Source organism: Anser anser (genome assembly GCF_964211835.1).
Source record: "Anser anser genome assembly, chromosome: Z".
NCBI lineage: Eukaryota > Metazoa > Chordata > Aves > Anseriformes > Anatidae > Anser > Anser anser.
In genome coordinates, this window is record NC_139723.1 from 67,028,069 (window position 1) to 67,039,940 (window position 11,872).

Genomic DNA, 11,872 nt, shown 5'->3' on the forward strand with positions numbered 1-11,872 from the left:
CATTTTGGGGGGGAAATGATAGGAATTGTAACAGTTATGTAACATTTCTTTGCTTTGAAACACAACATATTTCAAAACTATCCCATGTTTAAGCAAATTTTAAAAAGTAGCTTCAGAAGTTGGACAAAGGCAAAATGTGTTCAACTGACCTGAAATAAACATTTTTGCTTTAGCTGAGAATTTTCCTATTGGCAAATTTATTGTTGTTGTGTTTTTTTTTTTAACACAAAAAACAAAATAAACACAAAATACATTGCATGCCTAGCTCTGATTATAACTGCCACTTTAAGTATGACATTATGGAGCTGTCAAATGTGCCATTGTTTCGAAAGCAATTAAGCTGCAGTTGTTATTTGCAAATTTTGTAAATTAGCACTGCCTCTGAAAGAAGCAGTTCTGCCCTCCACCAGCTACTAGTTCCTGCTACCTCTCATGAACAGACATTTGAGTGCCTGTATGGGCAGAATATGAACCCAGGACAGAAGTAAACAAGAAAAACAGTTTTACCCAGTGTCCGAACTATGATTTAGTGCAGTGTGTGATTACATGAACCACTGAGTGGACGCAAAGGAAGCTGAGGTGAGAACTAGCTGCTAGGTGGAGAATGGATTGAGAGCAGCCGTGAGGAGAAGGACCCGGGTGTGTTGGTGGATGAGAAGCTCAACATGAGGTGGCAACGTGTGCTTGCAGCCCAGTAAGCCAAAAATATCCTGAGATGCATCAAAAGAAGCATGACCAGCAGGGCGAGGAAGGTGATTGTCTCCCTTTGCTCTGCTCTCATGAGACTCTGCCTGGAGTCCTGCATTCAGCTCTGGGGCCCCCAGCACAAGAAGGACATGGAGCTGTTAGAACTAGTCCAGAGGAGGGCTGGAGCTTCTCCTACAAAGACAGGCTCAGGGAGTTGGGGTTGTTCAGTCTTGAGAGAAGACTCTGGAGAGACCTTATAGCAGCCTTCCAGTACCTAAAGGGGGCCTGCGGGAAAGCTGGGGAGGGACTCTTTGTCAGGGAGTGGAGTGATAGGACAAGCGGGAGTGGTTTTAAACTAAAAGAGAGTAGGGTTAGATTAGATATAAGGAAGAAATTCTTTACTGGTGGTGAGGCACTGGCACAGGTTGTCTGTAGAAGCTGTGGATGCCCCATCCCTGAAGGTGCTCAAGGCCAGGCTGGATGGGGCTTTGGGCAACCTGGTCTGGTGGGAGGTGTCCCTGCCCATGGTGGGTTGGAACTGGGTGGTCTTTAAGGTCCCTTCCAACCCAAACCATTCTGTGTGCCTATAAGTGGACAGAGGCCAGGACTACCTCTTGAGACACTAGTGCCAACCTATACGAGGCTAGTGAAATCATGATTCAGAAACCAGTGACACAAAACAAACAGTAATATCTATCTGTCATATCTATCTATGTAAAGCTTTCAGCCAGTGCTTCAGATATTTTTGTTGAAAATGGAATTAAATATTGTTTCTTCTCATAATTTATCTTGACTCAAAACAGCAAAACGGCCAAAGAAGTTGTTAAAAAAATACAATAGCCATAAGGCAAACAATAGTTTGTCTACAGATAGTAGTTTAAGAAATGCCTTTAGCATTGACCTTATTTGATTTTATTATTTTTAATTAAGCAAACCACTGAGAGAATTTTTATTTTCTTTAGTGTCTGCCTCAGCAGCATTTAAATCCAGCGTATGAAGATGCATGGAGCAGCACTGATGATGAAGGCTGAATTTCAATTAGGTGGTGATACAAAATTGACATTCAAGCACTGCATTCAAGGACTTTATCTACAGAAGTGGATGTTGTCAGATTTATTGTGACCGGATTCCATGTACTGTTCTGTTAAAGCAAGGTCTTTCAGAAATAAGTTTCCACTTTTCTCTTTGTTTTTTGTTTGTTTGTTTTTTTATTCACTGTGTTGTGGTTTAACCCGGCTGGCAGCTAAACACCACACAGCCGTTCGCTCACCCTCCCCCCTCCCTCTCTGGGATGGGGGAGAGAAACGGGAAAGTGAAGCCTGTGAGTTGAGATAAAGACAGTTTATTAAGACAGGAATATAATAATAACAATAATAATAATAATAGTGATAATGATAATAGTATTAATAATAATAATGTGTAAGAAAACAAGTGATGCACAATGGAATTGCTCACCACCCGCTGACCGATGCCCAGCCTATCCCCGAGCAGCCGGCCCCCCACCCCGGCCAGCCACCCCTATATATTGTTTAGCATGACGCCAGATGGTATGGAATACCCCTTTGGCCAGTTTGGGTCAGCTGTCCTGGGTCTGTCCCCTCCCAGCTCCTGCTGCACCCCCAGCCTGCTCGCTGGCAGGACAGAGCGAGAAGCCGAAAAGTCCTTGGCCTGGTGTAAACACTGCTCTGCAACAATTAAAACATCAGCATGTTATCAGCGCTCTTCTCATCCTAATCCAAAACATAGCACCCTACCAGCTACTATGAGGGAAAATTAACTCTGTCCTAACTGGAACCAGGACACACTGTTACTGTCACCTCTAAAGCATTGCTTTTTCAGATTTACTGATATTTATACTTAGCCTTTTGTATTTGTGTATTTTGTTCAGTGTTGAACAACTGATAAAGAAAAAAATAAAAAGCCCTTGGGACCAGTTAATATTGCATTGTTTCTGGTATCACTAATACATAGCTAGATAATCCCTTCATTTCGGAGAGAGATGATACAAAGCATTTTGCCTTGAGGAGGACTAACTCAGGGTTACTTTAAGTTTATTTTTGCAATGTCTAGATGGAGTGGAGTGGGTCCATTTTCAAGTGCTTTTGTGCTGCGGGAGCAAACAGGATTTTGTTGTGTTCTTTTGCATTTTATTAATTTTGCTTCAGTTATATTCAGCTATATTCAGTTCAGAAACAGAGGTATGGCTGGGATTGTCCAAGTATTTGTATGGTGATCCCATCAACTAGTATCTTAATCTGTCCCATAACGTTAAGAAAAGAGATTAGTTTTATTAAGGTTTTTATCGCTCCTGTTAAAAGGTTTTCAAGATCAGGCTTCTATGTATGCCTCACTCACATCAGTTGCCAGTATGAAGAATTCCCAAACAGAAACAGGCTTGAGGTATAGAATAAGGCGAAGAATGGTCAAGTCAGACATATCAAATGTACTCCTTCAAAACTGTTTTCATCTGAATTTGTGGTCCAAATACCTTCTCTGCTTCGAAAAGGAGGAGTTTTTTGGATTCATTGTCTGATCTCAGTCAGTAGTGTGTGCCTCAGACATAGTCTAATCACCAATCAGAGACCCAAGCTGGAGAGTCCCATCAGGTTTCAATACAGTTCTTCCAGGAAAAAATCCCTTTCAAAACAGATGTGATGCTAGGAGCAAAAGTTCAGGCAGAAGGAAAAAAATACTGTATAAATAAATGAAAGAAAATAAGTTAATCCTTGTATAATGTGTATTGTTAGGCCGATTATTATGCATTCTGGAATTAATTCACTGTGCTTTTGTATTTTAATATCTATACAAGATAGAGACTGTTTCTATGTCAGTCTAGAAGTGGAATAATACAAAGTGAGGAGTGGGCATATCAAGGGAATGTTATGATTAAACAAGTTTCATACATACTGCAAATGTGCTGAGGCAGACCTAAAATTTAATTTGACCTATTAGATTGATAGCTGGTAGGTGAAAGACTTCCAGAACTTTCAAAGGAAGTTAGTTTAAGGACCAACCTATCATTTTACAAGACTAGAGAAGAGAATTTTCTACTTTTTTTAATTATAGTTTTCATTACCAATGTTGTCTGTTCCATCTAAAAGTGGAAAACTTGGGGTACAAATTTGAAGCAAGATTACACATTTTCATTTTATTTTTTAAAAATATTATTAAGGGTGACTTTTTTTTTTGCATGTGATAATTGTTCATATCAATTTTGTATATTTCAACTGCAATGCATGCATTTGGTATTTGATTTTCTAAAATGTTCCTCAGTAAGTCATAGCAAATCTCCTTATCAAAGAATAAATTAATTATTTTTTCAATCAGTTTTCAGTTGTCTGTAACAAGACCATAAATGGTGTTGATGTAAGAAAAAAGGTTCACACGCACGCACACCAGAAAAAAAGCAAGAATACAGGTCTGTGGTGGCCTTGGAATGGTGTATAAAATGGAAGAGGTAAAGAAATCTAGATTTATTTAAAAGGTGTGAAATTATAAAAGTAAAAGCCATAAATTAGTGTTGTATTATTTCTGTTGTTTTTTTGAATGGCCTTTTTGTCTTAAGTTCCGTTTCTCTTGCTTTGAACACAGTCATTGAAGTTGGAAGGATCCGCTGAAGATCATCTAGTGCAAGCTCCCTGCCTGAAACACAGTAACCTAGAGCAGATCATTCTGGGCTGTGTCCAGTTGGGTTTTGATCATCTCCACAACTTCTGAACATGTTCCAGGGTTTGAGCACCCTCAGTAGAAGTTTCTTCTTAGGTTTAAATCACATTTTCTGTATTTCAGTTTGCACCCAGTGCCTCTTGCCTCATTGTTAGATATCACTGAGAGGAGTATGACTTCCTCTTCTCTATGCTGCCTTTTTTCCACTCCATCAGGTATCTCTAGATGTTGATACGGTCCCCCTGAGCCTTCTCTCCAAGCTAAATAGTCCCAGCTCTTTCAGCCCCTCCTCATATGAAGGATCACCCCACTCAGCCTGGTGACAGCACTCTTCTTAATGCAACCCAAGATGCTGATGGCCTTCTTTGCAGCAAGGGTGCATCGCTGGTTTATGGTGTCCAGCAAAACTCCCAGGTCCTTTTCAAAAAAGTTGCTAGCAGGTTGATCCGTGGCTTGTTCTGGCTCATGGGCTTTTTCTTCCCCGGGAGCCACATTTGGCATTTTTCTTTATTGAACATCATGAGATTGCTGTTTGCCTGTTTCTCCCATGTGTTGGGGTCCCTCTGAATGGCAGCAGCAGCACAACCATCTGGTGTGCCAAGCACTCCTCCCAGTCATATGTCATCTGCAAACTTGTTGGAGGCGCATCCTGTTTTATCATCCAGGTCATTAGTGAAGTTGTTAAGCAGTATTGGCTCCAGTATACACCTGTGGCGTGTTCCACTACTGACTGGCCTCCAACTGGGTTTTAGGCCACTAATTGCAAGCCTCTGCGCCTGGCACTTCACCCACTTGTCGCTCTGTCTCACTGTCCACTTACCTAGTTCGTGCTTTTTTCAGCTTATGTATGTGCTTATGTGCTTTGGGAGACGGTATCAAAAGCCTTACTGAAGTCAGGGTAGGCATCACCCACTGTTCTCCCCTCACCTGCCAAGCTAGATACCTCCTTGGAGAAGGCCAGAAGGCTGATCAGTCACGATTTCCCCAGCGTATACCCATACTGACTGCTCCCAGTCACCTTCTTTTGCTTCTTTTGCTTTCACGTGTCTGGAAATGGTTTCCAGGGTTACTTGTATTACCTTCACAGGGAAGGAGGTGAGGTTGACTGGCCTGTGTCCTCCTCCTTGACCTTCTTGAGGACATAATTGCATTTACAGTTCTCAGAAACCCTTCCTGCTTGCCATGACCTTTCCAAGATAACTGGGAGCAGCTTTGCAACGACATCAGCTGTGGGTGCATCCAGACAAGCACAACAAACTTGGGTATATCCGGTCTGTGCAGCTGTTCCCTAACTGATTCTTCTTCACCAAGGGTGACTCTTCCTTGTTGCAGACTTTAGGTTCATCTCAGGGACTTGGAATTGCTAAAGGCCAGTTTCACGAGTAAGTATTGTGGCAAAGAAGCACTGAGTACCTCAGTCTTTTCCATGTCCTTTGTCTCCAGTTACCTTGCCCACCTTTTCAGTGGGCCCACACGTTCCCTAGTAGTTTTTCTTTTGCTGCTGATATACCCATAGAAGGCTTTCTTTTTGCATTCACATTCATCACCAGATTTAAATCCAGATGGTTTTTGGCTTTCCTAACCCCATCAGACATATACATATATGTATATTTTAATATTCCTCCCTGCTTCCACCTCTTGTATACTTCCTATTTGAATCTTGACTTTTGTCAGGAGCTCCTTTTTCATCCTCACAGATATCTTTCCACCTCTGCTTGATTTCCTGTGAGTAGGGATGGATCATGCTTTAACTTAGAGAAGGTGAAAATCAACCTGCTCTCCTGGACCCATCTTCTTTCCAGGGCCAAGTCACATGGGATTCTTCCAAACAGAACCCTGAGTATCTCAAAATGTGGGAAAAAAAAAAAAAAAAAGGTGATTTTCCCACTATGTTTAGCATTGATGTGGCCTCACCTTGAATATTGTGTGCAGTTCAGCAGTCCACAATGCAAAAAGGATGTTGTGGTATTTAGAAGCATCCAGAGGAAGGCAGCAGAGCTGGTAACAGGGCTGGAAGGCCTGTCCTGTGAGGAGAGGCTGGGGACACGGGGGTTGTCCAGTCTGGAGAAGAGGAGGCCAAGAGGCAGCCTGACTGGAAGAAGGGGAAACAGAGGGAGAGGTGCTGGTCTCTGCTCCCTGGTCACCAATGACGGGACACGAGGGAACGGCACAAAGCAGCACCAGGGGAGGTTCAGACTGGACATTAGGAAAATTCCTTTACCCTGAGGGTGGTCAAACACTGGAACAGGTTTCACAGGGAGGTGGTTGATGCCCCAGGCCTGTCAATGATCAAGAGGCATTTGGACAATGCCCTCAGTAACATGATTTACCTTTTGGTTAGCCCTGAAGTGGCTGAGCAGTTGGATCAGTTGGTCTGTGAAGGTCCCTTCCAACTGAACTGTTCTGCTCTGTTCTATTCTTCTATGCCTTTACAGGTCTCGTTTTCATGCTGTTGCAGTATAACTTTTTGCATCACACCAGTTTTGCATAAGCTTTGCCATGAATACAACGTGGGATTCAGCTCAGGAAGAGGTGGGCTGGGGATTATCTGCCCAAGTATTTATTTCTTCAGGTACCTGTTGGGTTAGTGTTTGATGCTGTCCCAGACAGCTAAAAATAGGAATTAGTTGCCTGGGGGGGTTATTGCTCCTATTAACACCTATTATCTCTTACACAGGCATCTTCCCATAGTCTCTTCTGCTATCAGTTGATGATATTCTCCTTCCTCCTGATGGAAGGAGAGATGTTTCTGGTGAGGGAAGTTAGAAACAGCTCTGTCTCATCTGGGCAAGAATCCAGGACCATTCTACAATCAAGCAGCTGCAAACCTTCAGTATAATGGCAGTAGCTCATAGGTGATATTCAGTTTCCAAGTTTTGAAACCTTTTGGTATTGTGCATCATCTCAGACATCAGTTTCTGTGAAAATTTGTCTAGAATTCCTGTGAATTTTTTCTAGATGTAGTAAAATTATTTATGTTTTCCAGACCTTTTTAATGTGCTAATTAGATCTGAATTTTCCCCTTCTTTTATGACTATTTTGTTTCTATGCTTACAGCAAATATTTTTATAGTATTTGAGCTCTTTCAGAGCCAGAAACACATGAAGTAAGGTAATATAGGCTTAATTGCACTTCTTGTGTCAGTCAAAAAAAAAAAAAAACTTTTGAAAATCTATTCGGGTGTCAGAAGAAGTACTGTATTCATGTTGAAATAAAGTCATTGTTGTGGTTTAACCCGGCTGGCAGCTAAACACCACACAGCCGTTCGCTCACCCTCCCCCCTCCCTCTCTGGGATGGGGGAGAGAAACGGGAAAGTGAAGCCTGTGAGTTGAGATAAAGACAGTTTATTAAGATAGGAAAATAATAATAACAATAATAATAATAGTAATAATGATGATAGTATTATTAATAATAATGTGTACGACACAAGTGATGCACAATGCAATTGCTCACCACCCGCTGACCGATGCCCAGCCTATCCCCGAGCAGCCGGCCCCCCACCCCGGCCAGCCACCCCTATATATTGTTTAGCATGACGTCAGATGGTATGGAATACCCCTTTGGCCAGTTTGGGTCAGCTGTCCTGGGTCTGTCCCCTCCCAGCTCCTGCTGCACCCCCAGCCTGCTCGCTGGCAGGACAGAGCGAGAAGCCGAAAAGTCCTTGGCCTGGTGTAAGCACTGCTCTGCAACAATTAAAACATCAGCATGTTATCAGCGCTCTTCTCATCCTAATCCAAAACATAGCACCCTACCAGCTACTATGAGGGAAAATTAACTCTGTCCTAACTGGAACCAGGACAGTCATTTACTAAGAGACAACTAGCTGATAACTGGATTTTAAGTTCATGTTAAAAAGAGTAAGAAAGTTTAGATTTGGAAAAGAGTTTGAGCTGAACTGGAGAGCACTTAATCTCAGTAGCAGGTACTGGGATTTAGCAGTCATACTCTATATTAGAATACATAGAAAAGTGTTTTCATCCTTTCAGGCCATTCCAGGAATTTAACATTGCTTGGAAGACTTGCTTTGCGTCCCGGTCAAGGAAGATGAGAAGGCTTTTATTTGAGCTTGACACACAATGTACCGAAAGACAGAAAAGAATGTATTTGCTCTGACAAGAGATCAAAGAATTTCCCTTCTAGCCGAGGGAAACATTGGAGGTGGAAGCCAGTCTTACCCAGTCCCACTGAAGAAATCCAGATCACCTAAAAAAGCCTCCTTCAGCCTGAGTGAGAACTGAGCTCTGTGGTCAGACAGGACTCCTTGATTATTTATGTCTAAGTTATGACACTTGAAGAGTTGGGCATCTAGACATCCAAGCAACAAGCAGATTGGTTTTTGCTGTTCTACACAAACCTGGGGGAAAGCATCAGCACATGAGCATATAGAGATAGTTAACTCTCAGATTCTGTAAAAAACAGGTTCACACCATGTGCTTACCTGCTTTTGCCCCTTTCTCTATACCCGATATGCTTGCTCTTATACTTGCTCTTATATTATGCTCGTGAGACTGAAAATGCAAGTATTCGTTTGCCACTTTTTTTGGCATTGTTTGGTTTTGTAGTCAGGCCAGGCTTCTCACTGCACAAGACATCTTTTTTAATCAATAACGAGTTCCTCATATACTCAGCTTAAATTCTGGGCTGTATGACACCCATCATTGCAAAGCTGAAAATTTCTTGGATTTAGGAATATCAACAGAATTAACTTTTTCCCTGATGTTTACCTTTGTGTTACGGCTTTTATCCTACCTTGTATGTATATGTGTATATACATATATGATATATATATATGGAAGGCATATATAGGGTGTGTATATATATAATAGAAATGATACTGTTTTGGCACCATTAGGGGAAAGTTCTTACTTTTCTTCTTACCAAATTTTTAGCACAGGCAAAAGTCTAATGCATACAGTTGAGAATTGTAAGCTCTTCATTGAATATTGGTCAAGGACCTGTCATGGTGGACATGTAGCCTTAGTATTAGCTTAGTACAATTAAAGTTTGAGATATATGGTTAACTATTAGTTAAGCCATGGGAAATGTCCCGCTACTTACTGTTGACATACAACACATAGGGATTAGCGTGGTTAAGGCAGTCCACAAAGAGAGAGTCTGAATACTTGCCATGTGCATAGCCACTGAGATGTGTGCTGAGGTTTTGACACCTAAGAGACGTTCTTGAAGGCAAGACTGGTTTCAGTAGAGAGCAGTTACCTGCTTGTAACATCCAACTAAAGGAAAATATGTAAAACATGTAATTGAAGTCCTTTTTTGTAGTTAAAGATGAGCTACAAAATGGACATGCCTTCTTCCTCCTCTCCTTGTTTTTGTTTTCTTTTAGTCTATTTTATGAAAACAATGGGAATGGAGGATAAAAAGGCATGACTGAGTGGCCAGGAATTCAGGCAGGTGCATAACTGCTGCCCACAGTTTCATCCCTCCTAATCATATCCGTGCTCTGTGTGGTCAGCCTTACCCACCAGCCCACACGTCCTGCCGGGATGACAGCTAACCAATGTCATTCACTATGTTGGCTGCCTGCAACCACCCCACTCCTGCCAAATTCCACCAGGCCCAAGAGACTGGGAAAAAAAAAAAAAAAAAAAAAAAAGGAACTACTGAAGAAGAGCTTTCTACTTACATGTGAAACTTTTTTTTTTTTTTTCCTTCAATTGCATGGGCATTAAGAGAGTATTTTTGGTTATGCATTTCAGTTTTGTGCTAAGAAGGAGACTTTCAGTCAAGGAAGTCTGCACAGAATCACAGAAGGGCTGAGGTAGGCAGGGACCTCTGGGCCCATGTGGCCCAACCCCTGCTCAAGCAGGCTGCCCAGGACTGTGCCCAGGTGGCTCTTGAAGATCTCCAAAAAAGACACTCCACAAACTCTCTGGGCAGCCTGTGCCAGGGCTCTGTCACCTGCACAGCACAGAGGTGCTTCCTGGTGTTCAGAGGGACCCTCCTGTGCTCCAGTTTGTGCTCACTGCTTCTTGTTCTGGCACTGAGAAGAGACTGGCTCTGTCCTCTTTGCACCCCCCTTCAGATACTTATAGACATTGCTGAGATCTCCCTGAGCCTCCTCGTCTCCAGGCTGTGTCCCAGCTCTCTCAGCCTCTCCTCACAGGAGAGGTGCTACTGTCCCAGAACACTTTGAAGATTACAAATCCACCTTTTTCTTGCAGCTGTGGGACAGAGCTGCATCAGTGATCCTAAAAAGGTTTTATAGTAAATTTCCTGGTGCCAAATTGGAGATTAACATCAGCAGTTTAAATCAGTCCAACCAGTTATTTTTACAGCCATATGTTTGTAATCTAGAGTAACATGTTTAAGCAAGAATAGGGTAATTTACTCAGCAACAAAAATAATATGCCTTTGTTTAATGCAGAATAGAGTAACACAAGGGGCAGAGAAAAGACAGGTTATTAAAAAGGTTTTTTGCTTATCTCAGTGGCTGAGTTTGAAAGATACTGAGCACTTTCTGTTTCTGTTTTTTTCTGCATTTATTTGTCAGGATACTTGTTTCATATCAGTTGCAAGTGTTAGCATACTTGTTTTATATTAGTTATAATAGGCTAAGGTATTCTTCTAAGTCTAAGGTCCTAGCCTGCAACAGGATCATTAAAATATTCTAACAAAATCTGGAATCATATATTTAGAAAAGTTACATCCAAAAAAATGAATTCATAATAAATGAAGGAATATGTTATGCTCTCACTGGAGATCATTGGGAAGAACAGGCTTACATTTGGTAGCAAGCCAGTTCCATTTGTATTTAAAATTTAAAGTTGACTCATAATCCTCTGTGTTAGTAGTTCAGGGTGGCCTCTGAAGGAACTGTAGCTATTAATGCTTGCCTGCATGGTGCTACTTTCATCCACAGAAATGTGTCTTGGTCTGCACAGCGAAACTTTAATCTGTCAGGACTATTTTAAGAAACACAGCTAGTCTAGGGGAAAGAGAGAGAGAGAGAGAAAGGGAAGGGAATCCTTTCTTGTAACTTAGGGTATGTCTTCTCTGCAGGCAACAGCATAATCCAGACATGTTAACCCTAGCTTAGATGAGCAGCCCTGCTGCAGCAGCCCAGCCTCACACACAGCGCTGTGGTGCTGCCCCGTTCGCCCATGTGGAGCTTCCTGCTGCCACGGCCAGGCTGCTGTCCTTGCTCCTGCGTGAGCACACGTCTCTCCTGTTCTTGGTGGATTTACCCACCAAAAGAGCACGGTGAATGCAGCAGCCTGTGGAGCCCGTGTCTGCTGTAATAAGGGATATGCCGAAGAGGAGGTGTAGGGTAAGAATACGGAGTTCTCATGTTTTGTGGCAGTCAGGAGGGAGTGTCTCGTGTTGCTCAACACTTAATTACTGTTGCTATCGCCTCCTACACTGTGCTGTAACTCCTAAGGAAATCAGCTGATTATGATTCTCATGCTAGCAAACATGAAAAAAAAATGTTTTGGGACTTTGTGAAATGGATCTGAATGAAGCTCTTTTCTTTTGCCTATTACTACTGCTTGCAGGTGG

The 11,872-nt window shown here is 42.2% G+C and overlaps 1 protein-coding gene and 1 long non-coding RNA gene across 4 annotated transcripts in view; one reads left to right on the top strand and one right to left on the bottom strand.

Annotated features, from left to right (window-relative positions):
• Positions 1–2,625, top strand: part of ERCC8 (ERCC excision repair 8, CSA ubiquitin ligase complex subunit) — a gene marked incomplete at its 5' end in the record, with an annotated part of 34,700 nt that extends 32,075 nt beyond the window's left edge. For all 3 annotated transcript variants that reach the window (XM_083816157.1, XM_083816158.1, XM_083816159.1), the window contains one exon: positions 1,650–2,625. In XM_083816157.1, coding sequence (XP_083672283.1) covers positions 1,650–1,718 — 69 coding nt within the window. In that variant the 3' untranslated portion in view covers positions 1,719–2,625. The remainder of the gene's footprint in view (positions 1–1,649) is intronic.
• A 5,452-nt stretch (positions 2,626–8,077) lies between these two features.
• On the bottom strand, positions 8,078–9,969 carry LOC310889118. Its single transcript, XR_014576389.1, has 2 exons — positions 8,793–9,969; positions 8,078–8,244 (listed from the first exon to the last, which is right to left on the bottom strand). It is a non-coding gene; the product is annotated as an uncharacterized lncRNA (long non-coding RNA).
• Between the last annotated feature and the right edge of the window lie 1,903 nt (positions 9,970–11,872).